Raw genomic sequence first — 23,929 nt, forward strand, 5'->3', positions numbered from 1 at the left:
AGAGGGTATTGGGACTATTATCCAATAGCTCATTCATGACTGCCCCCATCTTCCATCCCTAGAGTGCTTTCCAGCCTACACAGTACAGCCCCATGAATTAGTTATCTAATTTGAACCTCACAGTATATCAGTGAGCACCAGATGAGTGTCCCCACTTGACAAATTAGGAAACTGAGGCTTGGAGAGACTAAGGAATTTTCACCAAGTGCGCTCATCTCATTAGTGGAAGAGAAGGCACTTGAAACCAAGTTTTCTGACCCCAAGTCCAATGTTCTTTCCCCTCCACTAGGTGAAATCAGGCAAGTCACCACAAACAAAGCACAGTCCAGCACTGAACCGGAAAGCATCCCTGGGCATGATCTGTGTTTTTCCTGGACACAGCAAAGGAAGCAATCCTTTGCCCCCCAGACAAGGATAATAATAGCTAGCTACATGGTTCTTACTCTGTATCAGACACTTCATGAATATTACCTCTCCTGATTCTCAAAACTATCCTAAATAGAAAGTACCATTACTCACTTTATTAATGAAGAGACTGAGGCTCAGAGACATCAGATGACTTGTCCATAGTCACAGACTAAAAGTGGCGGCGTCAGGACTTCATCCAAGCTATGGGACTCTTAACCACACACTTGCCTCCCGCTCCCAGTGGGCTTGTTCCTCAGTTCATTTGTCAGGCCACCCACCCCAGGCCTGACGCCCTCAGGACCTTTGCTTGGTAGCAGTTTACTTGATTGAATCGAGCAGAATGCTTCCACCTCATCTGTTAACACCCCTTCAGCAGTGGCGCGTTAGGGCCCTTAAACCAGCAACACAAAATCCTCTCTTTCTGCAGAATTGGTCTTTCAGATCAGTCCATGAGGACACAGAGACAGATTCCTCAAACAGAGTCTCACTCGGCAGCATAATAAATAAATGTCCTGAAAAGGGTCAGGGGAAAAGATTTGCTGCCGTTTTGCTGGGCATCTGGGGAGTGAAACACAAGCAATTCAAATACATTTTTTATTTCCACTCATTGCCTTTGTCAAGAACCTCCATATTGCATAACGCCAGATGGATTAGGGTTGTTTTTTTTTAATAGTTCCATGTTTAAGTGAAATAAGACACCTCCTCCCACCTCCCCCTGATAAAAAGAAACACCACATACAAAGAAAGAGGAAAGGCAACAACCTAAGCCTCTGCTGTTGACAAATGCCACGGAAGAAAACTTCCTTTTGTCCGATACACTGTTTCAGAAAAGAAACATTTTTTCTGAAGGAAATAAATGCAAAGTTGATACAATTTTGGTGGAGAGAAGTAAACTTGCAATGGATTGCCCCCAGAAAAATGTGCTGATAGTGAAGGCGGGATTTAAGATTTTGGAGAGGGTTTATGCCAAAAAGAGAAAGCAGTCCCTTTGCCTGTGACCTGGAAGTCTCAGCTCTTCGAGCCCGGGAGTTCAGCTTCGGGTTTTGGTGTTCTCCTTGAAGACTCGGGATGATAGCTGGTGTCTCTGAGGATACAACTTGAATGAATTCCCGGGATAATGACCCGGCCTCCTGTGATTTACTAACATCACCGCTGCACAGCCGCCCCATCAGGGCCCGTTAATCCTTTAATGGTCCCTGCAGTGTGTCCAGGGCTGCGCCGAAAATTCCACAGCCCTCCCTGGAACACTGAGGGGAACTGAATGCCCTCTCCCCTCCCCTCCACATCTCCCCAGCCTCACCCCTTATCTTATCAGGTAGCTAATTCCCACAAATTATTGTGTGATTCAGGCAGAAAAATGAAACTGCTCTCAAATCATAAATTTGTCACTTTCTGGACAGCTGCTAAGTCAAGAAAATCTTGACCAAGTGGCGCTTAGTCGTTGTTCTGGACAATTAAGACCCATCAGTGCATTTGGTAAGCTCTCTCTCAAAGCAATGTTTATTGATGGGTTGGAAGAAAACCGTTTATATAGAGATTTAACATGGTATCCACTCTTGAGTGGAGTGTAATCCTTCATCACGGGCAATGGGACTCCAGCATATTGACCCAGGTAGAAAGGTCTCTGTGGCCCACAGCATCCCATCACTGTGGCCATCCTCGGGCCCAGTACTTGCCTTGAGATGAGCAATACCCAGGCTTCCTAGATCTGCTCAGTGTTGAGAGTAACTAACCGGGACTCTCAGAGAAAGCCCGTGGGGTCCCACGAGAACTGAGCCTCAGAGAGAACACCGAGGAACTTTTCTTCTAGGTTGTATATACAAATCTGCCTATTTCTCACCAGCTCCACCACTACCAGCCTGTCCAAGCCACCTCTCTCGGGCTGTGGCAGGAGCCTCCTTACAGATCTTCATCCTTACCCCACTTTGGTCTGTTCCCCATACAGAAGAGTGAGGGATCTTTTAAATTTTTTTTTTATCGAGTTAAAATTCACATAAAATGAAATTAAACATTTAAAAGTGCAGAATGCAGTGGCTTTTAGTGCATTTACCATGTTGTACAACCATCACCTCTATCTAGTTCTAAAACATTTCATCATCCCCAAAGGAAACCCGTACCTAGTAGGCAGGCACTCCGCATTCTCTCCTCCCCCCACCCCTGGCAGCTGCTAACCTGCTTTCTTTTTCTATATATTTGCCCATGCTGGACATTTCGTTTAAATGGAATCATACAATATGTGACCTTTTTTGTCCTACTTCTTTCACTTAGCATGCTTTCATGTCCCACTCATGTTACACCGTGTGTTCTTTTTAATAGTTGAATAATATTATATTTTCTGGATAGACCACATTTTGTTTATCCATTGATTAGTTGATGGACATTTGGTTGTTTCCACCCTTTGACTACTGTGAACAGTGCTGCTGTGAACATTCTCCTACAAGTTTTTGTTTGAACACCTGTTTCCAATATTTTTGGTATATACCTTGGATTGGAATTGCTGGGTCACGATCCTTTTAGTTTTTAAGTCAGATCATGTTACTCTTCTGCTCAAAACTCTCCAATGGCTTCCCGGCCAGAATGAAAACAAAAATCTTTACAATTCCCTGCAAGCTCCCTCCGTGATCTGGCTCCTGCAACTTCTCATCCATTAGTTGCCCACTTGGCCCCAACAAACTGGCCTCCTTACCGGCCCTCAAGTACATGATGATGCCCCACCCCAGGCCTCTGCACTTGGCTGTTTTGCCTGGAACACTCTCTTCCCTCACCTCCCTCGGATCTCTTTCCAAATAACGACCCTATTTAAAATGGAACACCTATCCCCTTTACCCTGATTTGCTCTTCTTCACCTGACCTAGGAAATATGCATTTGGGTTAGTTGTTGATGTTTTTTCTATTTCCCCCAATAGAATGTAAGCGCCATAGGAGCAGAATTTTTTGTTTTGTTCACTGACATTCCTGGTGTCTGGAACAGAGCCTGCACGGGCTAAAATCAACTAGCCTGACCCACCAGCAGAGTGCTTTTCATATCAAGCTGTCGTGTCTCTTTATCTCCAATTACAGCACGTGACATCAGTTCAATCTTTATGCACGTATCAGATTTTTTTAAAGGTCCAACACAAGTAAATTAGGCAGCGCATGCAAACAGAAGTATTCTACATACATTAGCTCAAATGATCTTGACAAGAAGCCCACGTGTTAGCCTAGTTCATAGGCTTCTTGTAAAGAGGTTAAGTAACTTGCTCGGGGTTACACAGCTAGCAAGAGAAAGAGCAACGATTTACACCCAGCAGAGTGCTTGCTCTTAAGCACTACCTATATAATCTTGCTATTTGAATGCATTGAACTAATGAATGAACACACAAAAAATATTAGGCTTAGCGATCCAAATTTTCATTTCAAAAATCAAAAAAATAGGCTTAAATCACTTGCTGTGGTATGGGATATTAAAATATATTTTCTTTGACAGCTAAGAAAGAGTTTTGCATTGTGGCGGGATAGTTACTTAAGCCATAACAGAGTTGACTTTTGCAGATATGTGAAAGCAAGAAGCACAGACATCAAGCCATGGAGTGGTTCATTCATTTGATGGATGCATGTGGTGGGTTTGAATTTCAACCCACACATTCAAGAGCATAAGAAATATAACTTTCTTTTCTTAGAATGGAACTTAATTCCTATACGTCAAACTCCCACATCACTGAGGTCTAATCTTGGTCAACGTTAAAAGTTCTAGCCTATGTTTCAGGGGACTCACTGCCAAAGCATGGAAGGTGGTCTTTCTGCTGTTCCAGGAATCTGTGTGTGTAGGTACCCGCTGAGACGCTTCTCCTGTCTGCCTGGCCCCTCCAGGCCTGGAGGGCATCGGATCTTCAGCTGGGCTGCCTAGGGTGCTCCTCTACCCTGACTACCTAAGACACATCACTCAGCCACGCCCTCCTGGGGGCTTGCCTTCTCCCTTCTCAAGCCGCATTTTCTTTTTCCACCTCCTCCTACCTCAAGGGATGCTTTTCTGGTCTTCAAGAGAAATCTCTCCTTCTTTTAAATCTTGGTAATTTCTTCTTAGAGTCATTCCCTTCATGACTTTTTGGCAAATACAAATATAAAAATACATAAAAATTCAAAAGCAGGACGAGCTGGCCACTTCTTCTTGTCATACCTATTTCCCGAGGAAAAGAGCCCAGGGACTAGTTGCTACAGTAGGAAGAGGGAGAGCAGAAGGCTAGGAGAAAAATAAAGAGGATAATATTCCCAAAATGGCATCCTGCCACATGTTACTGAGTACATACCATGAGCCAGTCACTGTTCTAGGTGCTAGTGATATAGAGGGAACAAAATCTGCACAGAGGTTGTGTTTGTTTTCTATTGCTGTTACAGGAAATTACCACAAACGTAGTGGCTTAAAACAGCATAAATATTTTTATATTATACTTCTGAAGATCAGCTGTCCAAAATGGTCCTCACTAGGCTAAAATCAAGGCATCCTCAGGGCTGCATTCCTTCTGGGAGCTCTAGGGGAAAATCTGCTTCTGTGCCATTCACAGCTTCTAGAGGCTGCCCCTTGGCTCATGGCCCTACATCGCTCTGAGCTTTGCTTCCTTTATCGTATCTCCTTTTCTGATTCAGACTCTCCCGTCTCTTTTCCTATTTATATGTAAGGTTCACCTCAAAAATCCATTTTAATCTCCTCATTTAAAAATCCTGGGCTTCCCTGGTGGCGCAGTGGTTAAGAATCCGCCTGCCAATGCAGGAGACACGGGTTCGAGCCCTGGTCCAGGAAGATCCCACATGCCGCGGAGCAACTGAGCCTGTGCACCACAACTACTGAGCCTGCACTCTAGAGCCCGCCAGCCACAACTACTGAAGGCTGCACGCCTAGAGCCCATGCCCCGCAACAAGAGAAGCCACCGCAGTGAAAAGCACGTGCACCGCAATGAAGAGTAGACCCCGCTCGGCGCAACTACAGAATGCCTGCGCACAGCAACGAAGACCCAACGCAACCAATAATAAATACATACATACATACATAAAAAAAAAAAAAAAAAAAAATCCTTAACTTAGAGCTTCCCCGGTGGTGCAGTGGTTGAGAGTCCGCCTGCCGATGCAGGGGACATGGGTTCGTACCCCGGTCCGGGAAGATCCCACATGCCGCGGAGCGGCTGGTCCCGTGAGCCATGGCCGCTGAGCCTGTGCCTCCGGAGCCTGTGCTCCGCAACGGGAGAGGCCACAACAGTGAGAGGCCCGCGTACCACACACACACAAAAATCCTTAACTTAATCACATCAGCAAAATGCCTTTTGCAAGGAAACGTATTCATAGGTTCTAGGGATTGAGACATCTTTGGGGAGCCATTATTCTGCCTACCATAGGACGTTTAAAGTCTAGCATGGCATGGTAAGTGCAATAATAGGAGAAATGTGGGATTGTGTGAGGGGTCACAGGGGTAGCAGGCTTGGGGATCAGGGAATGCTTCTCTGTTTAGGCTGAGACCTGGAGGATGAATAAGAGGGGTTTGGGAGAAATGGGAAGAGGAAGCTATAGAGGGAGGGATTCAAACAAAATTTAGAACAAAAGCTCAAAGGTGAGAGAGAATAAAGTAGATTGTTGGAGCTATGAGTTTTGGGGCAAGGTAAGGTTCAGGTGTTCAAAGCCCTGGTAAACCCCTGGGAAGTTTAGGCTTTATCCTAAGGGAACCAGGTGATGAGGTGAGATGACTTGCATTTTACACAAGTCCCTCTTGGCTGCTGAGCCAGTAGAGATTACAGGGAGCAAGACTGATGACGGAGAGAACAATTATGAGGTTGTTTTGCTAATCCAGAGACAGATGATGGGGTTGGGGGCTGGGGACAAGTGGGAGCAGTGGAGAGAGGTTTAGATTTAGATTTAGGGCATCATGATTGATTGGATGTCGGATGGGGGCATAAAGAAGGAGGAGTCCAGGATGACCCCCAGGTTTCTGGCTGGAGCCACGTTGGAGCCACTGAGGGGGAGAAGGAGGAGGGTTGGGGAGGAAGGTGATGGGTTGCATTGTGAACATGTTGATTTGCTGATACCTGTGGGAGATCCAAGTGGAGATGCCTCGGAATCAGCTGTGTCATTGGATGGTGGGGACTAAACGATCTATGGAAAGCACTTAGCCCAGTGCCTGGCACATAGTTAAGTGCTTAATAAATATGAAGTGTTGTTACTATTTTTTAGTTTTATATTCCGGTCTGGGCTATGCTTCAATAAACCATGCTCTGGGAGCCATCAGAGGGTGGGGTGGGGGGGACAAAAAGAAGGCAAATAAATGAGAGGAGAGCAAGGAAAAGGGTTATTCCATAGCTGTATCCGTGTCCATGCTCTTATTCCGAATCCCTTGGATTAACAGATAAAGGATGGCAGTTTGCCTGCTGAAGTGGGGTTATCCATTAGCACTAGCCAAATACAGAGAAAGCAAAACTACCCTGAGTGCACTTTCAGGAATTTGCTGATATCCCCTGGAGGAGGCAGGAGGGAAACTTGGGTCCATTGCTAGGATTAACTCCAGGCTGGTTTGTTTTTGATGGGGAGCTGGGTGGGCGTCAGAGGTGGGGTGGCCCTTTCTCGGCAATATCATCAGCAGTGACAAAAGCAATGAGTTGATTCTTTTCTTCACTCTGATTTCAATCTCATGTCGTCATCAGAGAGAGTTCTCCGTCTACACATGTGGGCACACAAGTACTTGTAAGAACACTGGGGCAAATTCTCCTAGGGTTTTAATATGAATACTTGCCCCTCAGAGAGAGGAATTAATTTTCCTGGGCAAAAGTACCATTTGGTACAAGGGAAAGTTTTGATTTATGAGGCACCAGAGGCAATTTATTTCCTTTAAATATTATCATTATGAACATAGCTACTTCATAAGAGAAAAATGGAATGCAAGGGACATTTACCTCTAAATAGTTACAGCATTTCAAATTCCTGTCCTGTCTTCATTGTCAATAGGATAACTTTGAAAGTTGTGAGCACAAGGTCAGACAATGCAATGAGAAATGTCCAGGATCCAGCTGGGTGTTGTTTCAATATCTTTTATTTGTTGTTGGACTCCAACACTGGAAAAATATTAAAAGAATGCAGGATTCTACCAAGTTTAGAGGTCTTTAAAACTAGACCAGAGACATTTAAATATCTTAAGAATCAAAGAAATGCAAAATCCAGTCAAGTGAAGTAACAGATTGGGAGGTATACAGACTTCTGAAAGTAGAGACAAGGGTTAGGCATTGTGTGACCTGAATCCAGGGGAGCCTGAGATACAGGACCAAAAATAAAGCTCACTGGGTCCTATCGGTCTCATGGAAAGTTCTGTAGTGAGCATCCAGGCTCAAACATACCAAAGGCAACCCCAAAAGTGTTTGGGATAATGAAATTGTTTCCTTGGAGGGTAAAAGCTTCCTTAATTCAAAAACTAGGGGGACTTTGAATACTTAAGTATAGACATGGCAAGAGAATCAAACAAAAAATACCAATATTTTTGGGTTAAGACATCTGTATGTATTTGGTGTTTAAAGTGTAATGCTTAAGAGAATTTGTTCTATCAAATTTGTATTTCAGATACAAGGCACAAATAAAATCCATTCTAGTGAATTTTCTTATATTTTCAGCTGCTGGACTCATTTTCTCTCACTAATCTTTCTTGGGTGCTTTCCTGAGATCAACGAGCTATATAATTATGTAATCTACAAATAAGTGATATTTTGGATATATTTTCCTGTGCATCTTCCTCGATGAAGTATCTGTTCAAAACTTTTCTATTTTTGTATTTTGTGTTATGCCATTATCTCTTGTCTCTATATATCCTTGAATAGTCATCGCCAGTGTTGCCAATTCCTGTTAAATAGCAGTGGTAACAAGGGACGTCCTTCATTATGAAAGAGAATTTCTTGGGTTCTTCTACTTTGGCTTTTGCATTTAATTTTTTAAAAATATTATGGAAATTTTCAGCATGTACAACGGTAGAGAGAGAAGTACACTAAACCGCCATGTACTCAACAACCAGCCTCAACAATCTTTACCACATCTCCATTCTTATTTTATCTACTGACCCTACTCCAAACATTCTTTTCCCTTCCTGCTCCAAAAAGATGATGGGGCAAACTGGAGTATTTTTTTAACTGAGGTAAAATCAATGAAATGTATTGATTTTAAGTGTACAATTTGCTGACTTTTGATAAATGTATAACCCACATAATCAAAAGCTCAATAAAGATATAGAACATTCCTATCACCCTAGAATTTCCCTTATGCCCTCTTCCCCACTCTCCATAGGCAACCACAGTTCTGGTTTCTATCTATGAGTAATTTTGCCTTTTCTTGAACTTCATATAAAAGGAATCATGCAGTACATTCTCTTTTATTTCTGGCTTCTTTCATTCAAAATTTTTTGAGATTCATCCATTTTGCTGCACTGATCATTCATTCTTTTTTTAATTACCAAATAGCATTCCACTGTATGAATGTACCCAATTTATCTATTTATCCCTTCTCCTATTGATGAATCAACAGGAATCAAGAGGACAGATTCCATTTACTGAAAGTTACCAGGCATTGTGAGAAAGTTACCAGGCATTGTGAGACCATTGTCCTTCCATGGTCTCTTTCATTTAATTTCTCAAACAACTCTTTGAAGTCTTGTTCCAATTTACTTCCTCTCAGCTCCAAATTCACCCTTCAGTACCTGCTTTGCAATGATAGACGGGATTCTTGATGTATTTCTTCTTCACACTGAGCACAGTGTTAAGCTTTGTCAGTAGAGGGCAGTGGAGAGACATTACGGGAGGAAGAAGTTTTCCTGGTTTTGATGTGCTGTTTTGCCTTGCTTGTCGCTCTGTGCACCTGCCCATGCACGTGTGGAGACGTCTAGTGGTGTTCTAGCCCACCCAGGGTGCCTAGCTCCTCCGCAACCTTGAGCCCTGTCCGGAGCCCAGTGACCACCTTGCTCTGGCCTTCCTGATGCAAGCACTCCAAGTGTTCCCCAGGCTCCCCAATCCCCTGTACATCTGCCCACCAGCCTCTGCTGGCCTGTGCCCTGGACGACTGTTTACCATGGCCTCCCAACATCAACACCATGAATTCCAGGCCAAGTGTCACCTGCCAGGAAGTAGACTCCCAACACCCTACTTCTCTTTGCCCACCCACCTTGGCTCACCTGTACGTGTGCTGTTTCCTACTGCCTGGCCACTGGAACAGCTCTGGGCCAAACAACCCAGCAGACCAGGTGGGCTCCACTCATACCTCCTCCAACGGAGTCTGAACCTCAGCCACAGGAAGGCCGTGTTTGTCTTTCCTTGGGTGGTTGCCCTCAGCCCTGGGGTCCCCTTTAGGATTCTCTTTATATCTTTGTAATTAAGCACCTATCTGAGTTTAATACGTCTTTAGATTAAACCACCCCTGTTCAAATCACTACGTGGTTTCTGTCTCCTGATTGGACCCAGACTGATACAGGCCAGTTCTATTATTATTTCCTTTTGGAAGATAAGAGAATGAGATTGAGAGAAGCTGCGTGATTGCTCAGGATCACATGAGGAGTACAGCGGCAGAGCTGGATACAAACTCGGGACTGTGGGCTCTAAAGCCTTGGATTTTCACCAGTCTGCTCCACTAACTAGGAGTCAGTGTAAAGATACCACACGAGACAGAGCGATGGGCTCACCTCCCCTCACCCCCTCCTTTCCCAGGCTTATATGTCCTGGGTGTTTCAGATTAAAACAAGGGCGAAAAATGCAAAAACGAGACCAGCTCCTAGAGGAAGATTTTCAAGAGTCAAGAATGTCATCTCGAGCTAATGGCCAAAATAAACACACAAGAATAGAAAAGGGAAAAAAAAATCTACTTAAAAATCACTTTTACACACTTTACACATGGTCAATATTCTTCTCCAAATACATTTGTTTTGAGGCTATTTGATTTTTGCCAATTTCCCCAGCTTTGTCTTATCTGCTAAAATGCCTCATTTTGCTAAAGAGAGCTGAAACCTCAGTTTCAGGTCTCGTCTGTATTTGTATTTGGCTCAAGGCAGCCAGATTCCTGGATGATGTATGTCCCATAAGCTCTCAGGGACTCTGGTCCCCACTGGGGTTGTGCTCAGAGGCAGTGTGCAACAGCTTCCATATTCCTGGAAATGAAGCCTCAGCACTTGCCAATTTCCACGGTATAAACACTCCCAATTCAAGCTACTAATGTTTTGACAACCAGCTTGCAAAAGTCCTACATATGTTAACAGCTGGCTCTCACAAGGCAGTGGAAGCCAGCTCCATGCACCACTGGGTAGCCAGCTCTGAGGATATACCATCTTGAAAAAGCAGGAGTCTTCTTGGACATGGCCCACTGCCTTCCTTCCCCACTATGGTTCCAGGTGTACCAAGATATTCCCAGTCCTTTTAATTCTTACAGTTCCTTCTGCCTGCGGTGTTCTTCCCCTTCTTTTCCTTCTAAGAAAGGAAGGAATGCATCCTTCACGTCCAGGCTGAAAAATATTGTCTGGTAAGCCTTCCCTAGCCTCTTCAGGCAAAGCTCATTCTCGATCCTTTGCCCACACCTGCATTATTTGCTTAAATTTCTGCTTCTCCTACTAGACTGTGAGGTCCCTTGGGGAGACGGCCATGCTTGCTTCATCTCTGAACTAGGAGCCAGACACATAGGAGGCTCACGATATATGACTGCTAAATGAATGAAGTTGTTGAAATGTCCCTGTCTCCGGAAGGCCCATAAAAGCAGTTCTACTGGTAGTGGTTGGACAACAGTGGCTAGCAGGGCATGTCTTTTCTCTAGCTGTGGGCAGGAAGTGCCCACTGCAGGGTAAGAGCTCCTTCTGACCAATGTCAGCTCCGAAGGGATGTTCTGGGAAGACCCAAGCCACTACAGTTGGCCTTAAACTTTTTGGCAATCACAAAAAGGCGGCGGATGAGGTAGATGTGAAGGCAAGAACTTGATCCTTCTCTTAAGCTCCCCCCAAACCTATAAGCCTTCCACAAGGATGGACTGTGTCCTCTAAGATGTCCCCTCAGGACTGACACAAGAACCCCAGAGTCAGAAGGAAGAGCTAGACCGACCCTCTCAAACTGGGAATTTCCAACCTGCAAGAGAGAAGTGGAGGGAGGGAATGAAGAGGGAGAGAGTGAGAGGGGAAGGATAAAGAATAAGAATGACCACAGAGAGTAGTAACATTCCCTATATACACAGGTGATAAGAGCGGATAACAGCAATGACAACATTAAGAAAATAAAAACACTGCTGTCAAAATTTTAGACCAACTAACACAGAACTAAATAGGCAATAACTCGGGCTGATAAAAAGCAACAGGGCATCAACCACATAAACACCCGGCCACTTCAATGCTTCTGTCTGTATTATGATGACACTGGTTTGTTGACACCACACCCGTCCCCATGACCCCAGGCACCAGGAGTGGTGCCTGACTCACGGAGGAGGGAAGTTGTGCGGGGTTGATGCTGACGAGGAGCTTTTTGGGAAAGACAAGTTATCCTTGACTGGTTGCAGATGGCCCAGTGAAAAATGAAGTCTGCCAGCGGAGGCTGCCTTTATCAGCTGGAGAGGTTCAGCAGGGACGAGACTTCCCCATCCCCGGTCTGCCTGAACGAGCCTCCGGTTTCAGCACCATATCACAGGCTGTCCTAATGAATTCTTCTGACGGGCTGGAGCCTGCACGTATCTGCTTCTAGGACTGCATCCTGGCAGGCTGGGGCGTGGTACGGAACTCGCCTGGTGTTTGCATTCCGCCTCATGGAGTTGGCAAGGAATGCTTGCCACGGGGAAAGAGCTGTCAGATTCACCAGGACTGAATGCCCTGCCTAAACCGGCCATCCTGCCACTATCCTGGGCTCCCCTCACTGACTTTCAGTGGGCAGGGGGGTGCCCAGGAAAGGCCAAGAGGCTGCCCAGGGCATGCCAAGCCAGACACCCAGTGGGTGCCCACAGTGTCAAAGACAAAATTATAAGAACAAGCTGCTGTTTATTAACTAACTTCCCATTATGTGCCGAGCCCCACACCAAGGCACTTTGCCACGTTTATCCTGTACAACTGTCCCATGAGGTCAGTGTTACATTCCCACCTTAGAGATGAGCAAACTAAGGTTTCAGTCCAGCTGTCCAGAGTCATGGGGCTGGTTAAGTGGCAGATCTGGGGAATGAAACTGAGTTTCATCTATCCACACAGCCTGTAGTCCTAAAAGGACTAGTGTGGAGGAAAATAGGCAAAATGAAACAAATACCTGGAGATTCTGCAATAGCAGGTCAGATAAACCTGTCCTTTTTCATCCAGGTTTAGTAGCACCGTGATGACCATAGTAAAATATTGATAAAATATGAATCTATCATTGGGGTTTGAAAAAACCCACACACTATAAATTCGTCTCAGAACCCAAAACCAGGAGTTTTTAATTGCCGCTGCTTTTGGTTATTTGAGCTATTGTCCTCCTCATTCAGTATACCAACCAAGGAGTGCGGAGCCAGCAAGGTGTTTCCGAAGACCCTCAGTCCCGCCCCCAGACTGAGACCCACAGCTCTCCCAGTTCCTCGATACTGTACCTCTTGCTGACACACTCCATGTTTCGTACCTGAGCCAAGGCCTCTGAATACTTTCTTCCTCTCCTCTCACTTGGGAAGTTGAAACCAGCAGCAGGCATTTTGATGGGTTCAGAGAGGACCTTTATACGAAAGATGCCTCACGACACCTGGGCATGAGCCTGACGTCTGATGAGGGGGGGTCCCAGCTATCCCTGTTTGATAGCCGCCAGCTGGCCAGGGTGACTGACAGGTGGCGAGGTGACCTTGTGTCCCAGTCCCTTCAGTCTCCTGGAGGATCACAGAGACAACTGTGGGGCAAGTGCAGCTGGGCAGTTGCTGACTACCTGCCCCTCCTGGCTTTGCCCAGCGCGGCCCATGTCTCCTCTCTGCAGTGCAGCGGGCCACGGCTTGCTGGTGGGGTGGCCCAGGGCCAGTGCGGGCGAGAACCCAGGGACAGGCTCTGCCTCAGTCCTCCTTGAATGGCTTTGCCCTGCTCGATGCACAACTGGCTACCCTACCTGAGCGTGTGGACTAAGCCCCTGCGGCATCCCCTTCCGTGGAGGTGAACAGTGGTGTTAATCTGAGCAAAAGCTGAGGTCCAAGTGTTTCAGGCCTCATGGTCAGCCTGTATCCCGTTGCTGGGATGCTCTCGCCTCCTGGAGGGCATGCCCACCCCAAGGCCTCTTTCAACAATCCTCATGCTTTGCTTTGGGCCCTTCTAGACCGCTCCTGTTAGAGGTGAATGGAGGGACTCGCCAGGGGCAGGATCAGCAAGCTGAACCATTGTATCTTGCCACTAGCGGTCGAAATTTACTAGACACTTACAGGTGGGGGGAGGATCTTCCAAGATTCACAGCTCCTCAGCTGCTTCTCCCAGGGCCCAGGAGTCTCTGTCTAAAAAAGTGGCAGCTTGTCTCCATGTGACAGCATCAGGAATCTTCCTCAGAACGTGCTTTGTGCTGCGCACCCAGCGAACTCAAAGGTGTCTTCATCAGGAGTCTACGAGAAGGGATGAACTCTGCCTCACTCGGCCTGCTGCTAGGAGGAGGGCAGGTGCGGCCTCCCTGGATTTCTTCCCCCATGAGACCTTTGTAACCCTTACCAAGGATCACTGTGCCCCTTCTCCCCTGCCAGGGGAGAAGGTCTGCCGCAGTGGGGACTGGAAGGGAGGCTGTGCCCATGGTGAGTGATAAAGGCCACTGAGATGGATCATTATATTTTTAGACCTCAGAAAAATTAGGACAAGAGACATCTGTGACAGGCTCCCTGGCCTTCTTCCTTTGGATGGTGAGGGCCCAGAGACATCTTAGAAAAATGGAGGCTGCCCGCGGAGACAAGGGGATAATCCTACCCATGGGACCCGTCGGGAGCTTCCCTCACCTCCACCGTCACTAGACACCAGTAGCTTTCTCCTGCACCCGCTCCCTCTGACACCGAGCTCCTGGGAAAGCAGGATGCTGCTTTTAAAAAGTATTTGTTGACCTTGAACTTTTAGATGTGTTTCTCAATTTTCCCCTTTTATCACTGTCCAGCTAACATTATACTAGGTCATTTAAGTTCTGGTGTTTAATATAAAATATTGAATGAAAACATACTTTACGGGCTTCCCTGGTGGCGCAGTGGTTGGGAGTCCGCCTGCCGATGCAGGGGACACGGGTTCGTGCCCTGGTCCGGGAAGATCCCACGTGCCGCAGAGCAGCTGGGCCCGTGAGCCATGGCCGCTGAGCCTGCACGTCTGGAGCCTGTGCTCCGCAACGGGAGGGGCTGCAACAGTGAGAGGCCCGCATACCGCAAAAAGAAACAAAAACCATACTTTACGAACAGGCTCTGCAACTGGAAACGGGAGGAGGGAACATTTTGCCAATCATGCCTATTCTTCCTCTGGACACCTGGCAAACACTCCTAGTATCCGAACAAGCTGGTGGGCAAGAAGGCGCCACTGTTGCCTTCTCTCGGCATTCCTGTTCCTCCTCCAGACCAACATGCCCTGAGACGAGGAGGATAAATACTGTAAAATGAAGGGGTTGAGAGTGTGGGCTCTGAGTCAGAGCTGGGTTTGAATCTCTGCCATACGTGAGCTGTGAGACCCTGTGTGAGCTACTGTGTAGGGCCTCAGTTTCTTTATCTGTAAACTGGGAACATTCTCAATAAGAGAATGCATGTACAATGGCACTGGTCTGTACATAAAGGTCCGATAAATGGCCCCATTATTATCATTTGCATGTTAGCCCTTGAGCATCTCCCATTTGGGAAGGCCCTGGGTGCGTGTTAACAGAGCTGGGGTGGGTTCACATGGGGCGCCGGGCCCTGTCAGACAGAAGCCCCCTCTTCCTGACAGACCTCCCTGATATCCGCACTCCATCCCTCATCTGTCTCATCTTTCTTCGCAGAGTTGTCCCCGTCTTTCTACCCCTCCTTTCTGTCTCCTGGAGTCCAACTGCCTCCTCAGTGGCCCTCAGAATCCCTGCCGTGTCAGGCAATCCTTCTTGCCCACTGTCAACGTCAGTGCTCCCAGGATGCCGAGAAGGGGAGAAGCCACCTGCTTCAGCCAACCCACCTTCTACACTAATCTTAGCCCCTCCTCCTGGACCATCTCTCAATCCTCCCTGCTCCATAAAAATATCTTGTTAACTCCTAAACTCACATTTGCTAATTTGGTCTGCCTTAGCTGCTTGTATCTGAGATCTGTCTGAGACTCCCACCCATAGCTAGCTGATTTTCACAGTGTGCTTAAAGGCACTGACTTTCCTGCATCTACAACCTCAAAAGTTTGTGCTCATCCCCTCACGAGTCTCTGAAACAAAACTTTATTCAGGAGGTCCTGACTGCATATGGCTGTCTGCTGGCTGGTCGGGTGGATCTCCAGCCCTCTGAGAGATGACCCTTCCGATGCTGCCTGGCTCACTCTTTCCTTCTCAAGGCTGCTTGAAAGATGGAGAAAAGCCCAGAGCCCTCCACTGAAGCAGCTACTTTCTCAGTGTAAGAAATCAGACCATGTGGTCATCAACATTGTATCACTTACATTTATTTATTAAGTTTTGTGCGGATTTCAATCATTTGAAATACAATAAAATAGTCACTAGAAGCAAAGATCTGAATAAAAACGGCCAAGACCTTCATATTTTCTTGGGGATTTGTTTCCCTTACTGTAGTTCTTATACATTCACCCGTGAGAAGTTTCTATGAGCCACTCTGCCTGCTGCAAGCTTTTGAAGAAAAGTGCCCCTAGCTGGGAACTACTGTTCCATTTACACACACACACACACACACACACACACACACACACACACCACTACACCTGTTCCTGACATATCTGTTAGTCCAAAATCAGCGATGCAAACACCCTGCAGGGAGGACAGGGCTCTGGAAGACATTGCCTTTTTCCTTTTCCCTTTTCCCTTTGGTACCCAAAGAGCTAAGCAAGTGGCTCCTCGTAGGGATGAGACGTGGGGAATTCCTGCCTGGCTCACAGGGAGTACATCCGCTCCAAAGCCACGAGGTTTCAGTTTGTGGGTGCTGGAAAGCACGCCTCAGGGAGGGAGAGGCCTGCTGTGGAGATGTGACCTGAGTGAGGTGTGAGGACTGGATATGCAGGTGGGACCGTGTACCACCTTCTCCTTACCTGGGGGAGGGGGTCTCCCTTGCTTGGGGAAAGTCACTGACAGAGGACGGTCAGGCTGTTTTGGAAACAAAGCTCCTCATGGATGGACTCTCCTGCATACAGCTCTTCTGACTGCGTTCAGCGCCAATGTCCTGTCCCACAGCCCCGGGGCTCATCGCAGTGGGCCCCGGGCCATCTTCACGGCCGCTCTCTACAGGCGAAAAAGGTTCAGGACAGTCTCAGGAGTGTTAGGTGCAAAACTCATCAGTCACCTTATAGCAAGTATTTCTCGAGCTCAGCCGTTAGGTCTTTGTAAAGTGTCATCCACAGACCAGCAGGGTGGGCATCACCTGGGAGCTTGTTAGGAATGCAGTCTCAGGCCCCACCCCAGAACTTCAGAATAGGAGTCTGTGATTCAACAGACTCAGGGAATGTCTATCGATATTAAAGGTTGAGAAGTCCTCAAGGAAGTAACACAGGAAAGGAGACGATCCACTCCTCTAGAAGCTCACACATGGTTAGGAAGATACGACTTGTAGATATGAAACCATGGAGCAGAGCGCATGTCTATATCACCGAGCACGTTTTGGAAGAAAACTTGGATACAGAACACCTAGACCAAGTCCTGCCTCAGCCACTACTTTCACTGAGCCTCAGCTTCCTCATCTGTACAGTGGGAATAATACTTGTCCTGTCTACCTTATAGGTAGATGGTCCTAGGTGGGAAAGCATGATACCCATAAAAAATACTATTGAATGTTATGTACTCTAAGTGCTACAGAGGTGCCGGGGTGAGACAGCCTGGGAAGACCCACTGGGGGGCTGAAGGTGGCCTTTTAAAGATATTGGACCATACACTTTACTAAAGCAAGATGGAAAAATGTACATTTTGACCTTTGCACCTCATATAGACTCTAGCCTGAGCTACAGAGAGCTCCCTCTGACCAGCTTTCGTCCTGACAATCTGCTCGTGGTCAACTCCACGGGTCTCAAAACACACACTCAATGCCACTGGGTGTGTTACAAAAGGCACAAAGCAAATAGATGTGGTCTCTGTGGGGAGGCTGACAAGAGCCCTATTGCTGCAAACCTTAACCCTGGTTTGTAGTATATGGAAACGGATTTGTTTGTCATTTTGCATGAAGATGTCTGGACACTGCAAGAGGATGCGGGGGGGAGGGGGGAGGTAAAGGAAATTAGCATGAGTTCTCAGGTAATCATTTTCCTAGATGATGCCTATGAAGCCTTGGCGATGTATTAGATGCTTTCATGCTTTTCCCCCCACCATTTAATCCTCACTACGACCCTATCAGACAGATAGGGACAAAAAGTCCCCACTTCACAGATAAGGAAACTGAGGACTTAGGATCTGAATCCAGGTTGGTCTGCTTTCCAAAGCCCGTGACCTTAACTGCAAGCTAACCTGCTAAAGTAGCGTGAGAATCTCTGGGCTTCCTAGCGCAGATGAAACAATGTGACTGCTTTTGTTGTGAAACCTGGCTCGCTCTGACTCGCTGACGTTTGCCATGCTCGTCCTGAGCTTCTCCAGAGAAATGCCGTCTTCTGGCAGGAAAAGATAAAAACTGCTGATACAAATGAGTCACTACACTGGCTATAATTAACAGTGATGCAAGAGCCAGATGCTAACCAAGAGGGGCCTCAGGACCTGACTTTTAGGCAGCCCAAACTTTGAGCTGCACTTCAACGCAGAAAAGTCTCTGTTGTGAGCTGCTGTCTGCTGAAGATACATTTTAAATGAAGAAATGAAGCCTGGAATGCACGCAAGCTCCCAGATAACGGAGTTGAGAGGGGCGGCACCAAATTAATCTCCTTATTTACAACTGAAAAACCATCCACCAGAACCAGAAAGAGAGTTTATAGTTTATAGATAACGTAGATCTTTGCCTTTCACACTCGGCTGCCCTGGAAAGTCTTAAGCAGTTTCCAACCTGCTGAGCTAATTTATAGCAACGACGATTGTAAATTGGGTTGTCCTAGGTGTTCAGTTTATACTCTCCTGATTGCAGTGTATAGCAGTGAACTTTTCAAAAAAGACCAGTTATCATTTGCATCTCTCCGCTCTCTTTTGCTGACCTGGAGTAAGCAGTGATGCAATGAGAGCCCGATGAAAATGACTCTGAAAATACAATTCCCCCCGTGCCATCCACATGGCATGATGACAGGTGAAGGCGGTACTCCCTGGCTGCTTCTATGACCAGTAATTACCACCTGAGGTTCAACGGAGAGAAAGAACGAGTGGTCAGGACCTGGACAGACTTAAGCGGTCATTGATGTCAGCGTCAGCATCTTACCTGTTTAAAAGAGGCTCAACTGTCCTCAAGATTTGTACGCAATACAGCTGATAGAATCTTACCACTTTCCTTTTGAATAGACTTTAATTGAGAGCGAAGTGAAAAATGCAGGTTACATTTTTAGTGTTACTTAGTGTTATATGTTGGAAGATCAACACCAAAACAGTGATGCATCTAACATTTATACATTTCCTAACTTTAGTTGTCAAAGAGCAAATCATTATCAGATATATATATTTACACAATAATTTCAAGCAACAGTAAATAATAAACTCCCTCCCTTAAAAAACAGAAACAAAACACACACATACACCCAACCACCTTTAAACAATGGATTTCCTCACACTAGTAAGTCTCATTTTTTTTCACATATACGTGTAGACCCAAAGTTACTTAAGTTACTAAAGAACAGTCTTATCAGTGGAGATCCCGGACCAGCCCTTATTTTCTTTTAGAGTCACTTTAATTTTTTACAACTTGAAGCCACATAACCAGTGTGGTCTGTATACTCTTAAGGACACCCCAAATGATAAAAATGAATTCCACTTCCTTTGTGTGAGGAGATAAGTACATCTCTGAAGATGCATACGATTACAACTCAGAAAAGTCAAAAAGAAACACGAAAACAAAATCTCAGATCCTCAAGCACGGTTTCTTAAGAGCATTGTGCTAATGTTACACTGAATTAACTGAATGATAAAAGATTCTTTTAGATATCTCTGCAGAGGTACTGGTTAGCTCTGATTCTTTTTTCAGCGGCTTGAAATGCTTGAGTTTTAAAAGTTGCCTGGTGGCGCTACATCCTGCTTTCCAGGTTAGCGGCCTGCCTAAGCTCCGGAATGTCGGACGGGACTCACCCCCAGTGCCTCGCCCTCTGATTTATTTCTTGCTGTTGCTGTTAGTAAATGGAAACCATGACAAAGTTTACATTAGCAGACACATCCACATGCCCTGGCCTATAAATACTCTATGATGGAAAAAGGTACAACGACGCCATTCCCCATGAAAATGAGCATAAAGGGAGAAGGGGCAGGGGGGAACATTACCATCAACGGCTCTTCTTAACAGTGGAAAATCCAGACCAAATGGCAATGGGCTTTTCACTAACTGGACGCTGACAGCCACTTCTCCAGAGCCTTATGAGTCAACTAAAAGTCGGCTAAGTAGAGACCAACTCCTCTGGGCAAACCTGGTAGGATCCAGTAGTACAGGCATCTTTCTCAGAGGCTGGATGAAGAAGATCAGCCTCCATTTCCTTCTTAGAGAGGCGAGTGAGGAGGACTGCTAAAGTCAGCTTTGAAAGTAGTTCACACACTGTCCTGCCCGAGACACAGAGCGGTGCCTGGCGTGGACCCCTCAAAGCGCCAGCTGGAGTTTGCTTATGTTTCTCTGGTGCATGTTGTGATGGCGGACTAATTCGTCTGACCGGGCAAACTTTTTCTGACAACTGGGCCACCGACAGCTGAAGGGCTTTTCACCTGTTGACACAATGGCCAGTCAGAGACACTTGCGGTGGAGAGATGGGGCGCAAGTTCAAGCATCAAAGGCCCAAATTAAATCATCACGAGACACCCACTCCAGATTCTCTCTAACTCTTTCCCTAAGCTAACAAATCGGGCCCATCTCACAGGCAGCCTTGAAGTGGCAGCACCTCTGGGGCCTTAAGGATTAAAATACTGTGACAATTATAAAGTGTCATTGAGTCAGAAGACTTGGGAAATGGGAGAGAAAGAAGGAGTCTAGTTAATGGAAATGTCTGGGCAATTCATATTTAATTAAGGGGGAAAAACATTTGGTAAAACCCCTGCCATTAGACTGTTTTGTGAACTGTGTAAATGTTTCCCCTTTGCTGTTTAAGGAGGGAATTGAGCTTAATTGGGAGGCAAGGGCCTCAGGATCATCACCCTGGATATTGTTGATTGACGGCCACCCAGTAGCAGAGCTGTGACTGTAGCTTTAATATCTCTGTCTGTAGAGATATTCTGGATGGGCTGGGTGTTTTTTAAATAAATCACTGACATCAGTGCACACGGTATTTGCTTCTTTCACCTTAAAGGGTTACTCAGCATAATACCCATTATACAGAAGATTCTAACTGAGGCACGGTTTTGAGATTTTTAACAAGCTTGCCAAAAAATTGAGGCTTCTCCACCTAAGGAGGCCTCAGAAGATCCTTCCAAGCCTCATTTTGGATAGGGAAGATAACCAGCATTTATGAATGCCTAATACGTGCCAAGCCTTGTGCTGGGATATCACACACACACATATATACATACATATATATTCAAATATATATATATACATACATATATACACACACACACACACATATATATATAATTTCATGTACTCCTTACAGCAGCCTGTAAGGCTGGCATTATTATCCCCACTCTACAGATGAAGCTGGACCTCTGGTGAGGGCAGACCCAGGCAAGACTTAAATCCAGGTCTGTCTGATTCCAAAGCCCACACATGTTGCTGCAACATACCTCAATGCATTGGACCTCGACATAATGGAAATACAGCCATAGCTTTATCCTAAGTAAAAACGTTGCAGGAGCCTATTCCCGTACCACCTGGGGATGTTCTCAGGATATGGCTAGTCCCACGTTGCTTTCTCTGAGAACTAGTGGATGGGGCAAGCACTGAGAAATGTCCCAGGAGAGGCGCTGTTCCAGGGTCAGAACTGGAAGCCAGTCAAATAGAGCATTAAACAATCTGCTGGTGACATAGATCACTTTGTACATATACAGATATGCACCGGGTAGGGGGCAGGGTACAAGCGATGATAACTCTTTCCCACCAAGTTATGAGCTCAGGACGAAGGCAAAGAAGTGACACCAAAGGCACGTGAGTAACGGAATGAGATGCCCATCCCACCAACTCTGGGGCACAGGTGCCTTGACTGTCAGTACGTACAGCCTGTTGGGGCTGAGAATCCAGGACTCCACAGGGGCTCATGACCTCCCATTTCCCTCACCTCCTACTCACTGTTCCTCTGCTCTTTCTGATCTGGTTCCTGTCCGCCCCCCCACCTCCAACTGCCAGCCATGCTGTCAAAGAACACCTCCTGATGGACAAATCCTAACCTCTCCTCCTGCCAGTCATCATTCTCCTCAGTCTCTCAATGGAATTCAACTCTGCTGACCTTGGGTCTCTTCTTTATTCTCTATCCTCCCTGGGCTGCAAGGTGAACCCAGGCTCTTTCCCCAACAAAGAAGGCAGTGGGTAGGTGGGCTGGGAGAAAACAGAACTGGGTTTGCTACTTACTAGCTTTGGGACTTTAGACAAAGTCATTTTATCACGTGCTTCAGCCTCCTCATCTGTAAAATGGGGATAAAACGTGCCTACCCTCCTCTTCTTCCAAGGATGTTGCGAAGATAAAATGAGATAACCTAAGCATTGGCCCTCCCTCCAAAGCTAGAAAACACACAACAAAGATGGTGTTATTTTCATTACAAATCACACCAGCCTTGTGGAGAAGCAAAAACTTCCAGCAGCCAGTGAATTAATGTCCTATTCCCCTCTCTATTCTAGTACAAAGGAAATAATACCCACACGCTGATATGGGTCTGGCAGAAACCATGACTGCTCCTGCAACACTAACTTTTAGCAGAGCAAAGATTCAGTCCTCTGAAAATAGTGCTGTGAAACGCAAACTTTCAGGAAAATAAGTGTTTGGCTTGCTAGAATTTTTGCTGTTTTTCTGTAAGGTTGATTATCCTATCAAACTGAGTTGATAAAAATGTGATGCAACAAATTGGGAACAGCAGGGACCTAGCTTATCTCTTCACTTCATTCTGGACACTCAAGAAAAGAGTTCTTTTCACATCTCTTATGCTCTGTGTCCCCGACCCTCATTCCTTCTTAAACAATGTTGCTATTTAAAGATAGCCATGCGCTGTGCTTTCTCTCCACTGAATCTAAACCTGCTTAGAACTTTTACACTTGTTTCCTCCAGTCTCTCTCATCACAAGCAACTCCATTCAACAGTAGTTTAAAAAAATAATGAAAAATAAATGTGAAGAAAAGTTTACGCACTTGTTTTACCTGTATGAGTCCTGGTGTGGGTCTTCAGATGGTCAGACCGGGAGAACTTTCGCTGACAAGTTTTACACTGGAATGGTTTCACACCTAAACGGACAGAGAAGGTCTAGCCGTGGCCCTAACCATGTGGGGCAAAGCAAGGCCCACGAGTCCTGCTTCCCGGTGGCCCGAGGAGCCAGGCATCTCCAGCCACGCCTATAGTATCTGCCTCGCCCTCAGATTTCCCCAGTACCCCAGGCCCAGCAGGAACCACCTGATTCTACACAGTAATCTTTGAAGACCTGTGGTCTTGGGAACAACTACGGTTTAACCACAAACGTCCAGCTTCTCACCAAGTTCTCAGCTGTGTCTGAGACTGAAAAAGTGAATCACACACTACAAATGGGATTTTGCTCTCCACCACCCATGTTCTTTACTGACACTCAGTGTATCAACAGCAAATTGCTAATGGGAATATCATGGCTCTGTGGTTTTCAGGGGAAATATGGGATGTTTCTTTTTCTTTCCTTTCTTCTTCTTCTTTCCCCCACCCTTTAAGGGAAGGTAAATCCCCAGAGATTAGGGGGGGAAAAATTATTGGAGAAACTAAACAAACAAATGGCTGACCCTCTCACATCCATATTGAACAATAAAGAGAATCACAAAATCAACCATGACCCGAGGGAACACACTGCCAGCAACGAGAAGGGAGCCTACAAACCTGTGTGTCTCCTTTGGTGTCTTTTGAGCTGGTCTGAACGAGAAAACCTTCGCTCACAGTCCTTGAAGTCACACTGGTATGGCTTCTCACCTGGGGGAAGACACATATTCCGTTTGAAAATGATACTGGAAATGAAGATCTCATTAGAGGCAACTTCTCTTACTGGGACTGAAGGGATCCCAAAATGCTGAAGGCACTTGGGTGGAAGGTTTCAGGGATGGGCTGCCAACCGCAGTGTGAGATTAAAGGCCCGCCTACACATACACTCATGGGCAGGAGGCATAGAAGGGGGTTGCGTGAATAAGGATGCGTTAGAAGTGA

General features: G+C 46.2%; 1 protein-coding gene across 7 annotated transcripts in view; it reads right to left on the minus strand.

Annotated features, from left to right (window-relative positions):
* Nucleotides 1-15,955: 15,955 nt before the first annotated feature.
* The window catches only part of WT1 (WT1 transcription factor), a 52,274-nt gene continuing 44,300 nt past the window's right edge, over nucleotides 15,956-23,929 (minus strand). For 5 of the 7 annotated variants that reach the window (XM_032639525.1, XM_032639523.1, XM_032639527.1 and 2 more), the window contains 3 exons: nucleotides 23,609-23,698; nucleotides 22,903-22,995; nucleotides 15,956-20,339 (listed from right to left, as the gene is read on the minus strand). In XM_032639525.1, coding sequence (XP_032495416.1) covers nucleotides 20,218-20,339; nucleotides 22,903-22,995; nucleotides 23,609-23,698 — 305 coding nt within the window. In that variant the 3' untranslated portion in view covers nucleotides 15,956-20,217. The remainder of the gene's footprint in view (nucleotides 20,340-22,902; nucleotides 22,996-23,608; nucleotides 23,699-23,929) is intronic. The other 2 variants (XM_032639524.1, XM_032639528.1) reach the window with 1 other exon arrangement.

The sequence above is a fragment of the Phocoena sinus genome, chromosome 8 (assembly GCF_008692025.1).
Source record: "Phocoena sinus isolate mPhoSin1 chromosome 8, mPhoSin1.pri, whole genome shotgun sequence".
NCBI lineage: Eukaryota > Metazoa > Chordata > Mammalia > Artiodactyla > Phocoenidae > Phocoena > Phocoena sinus.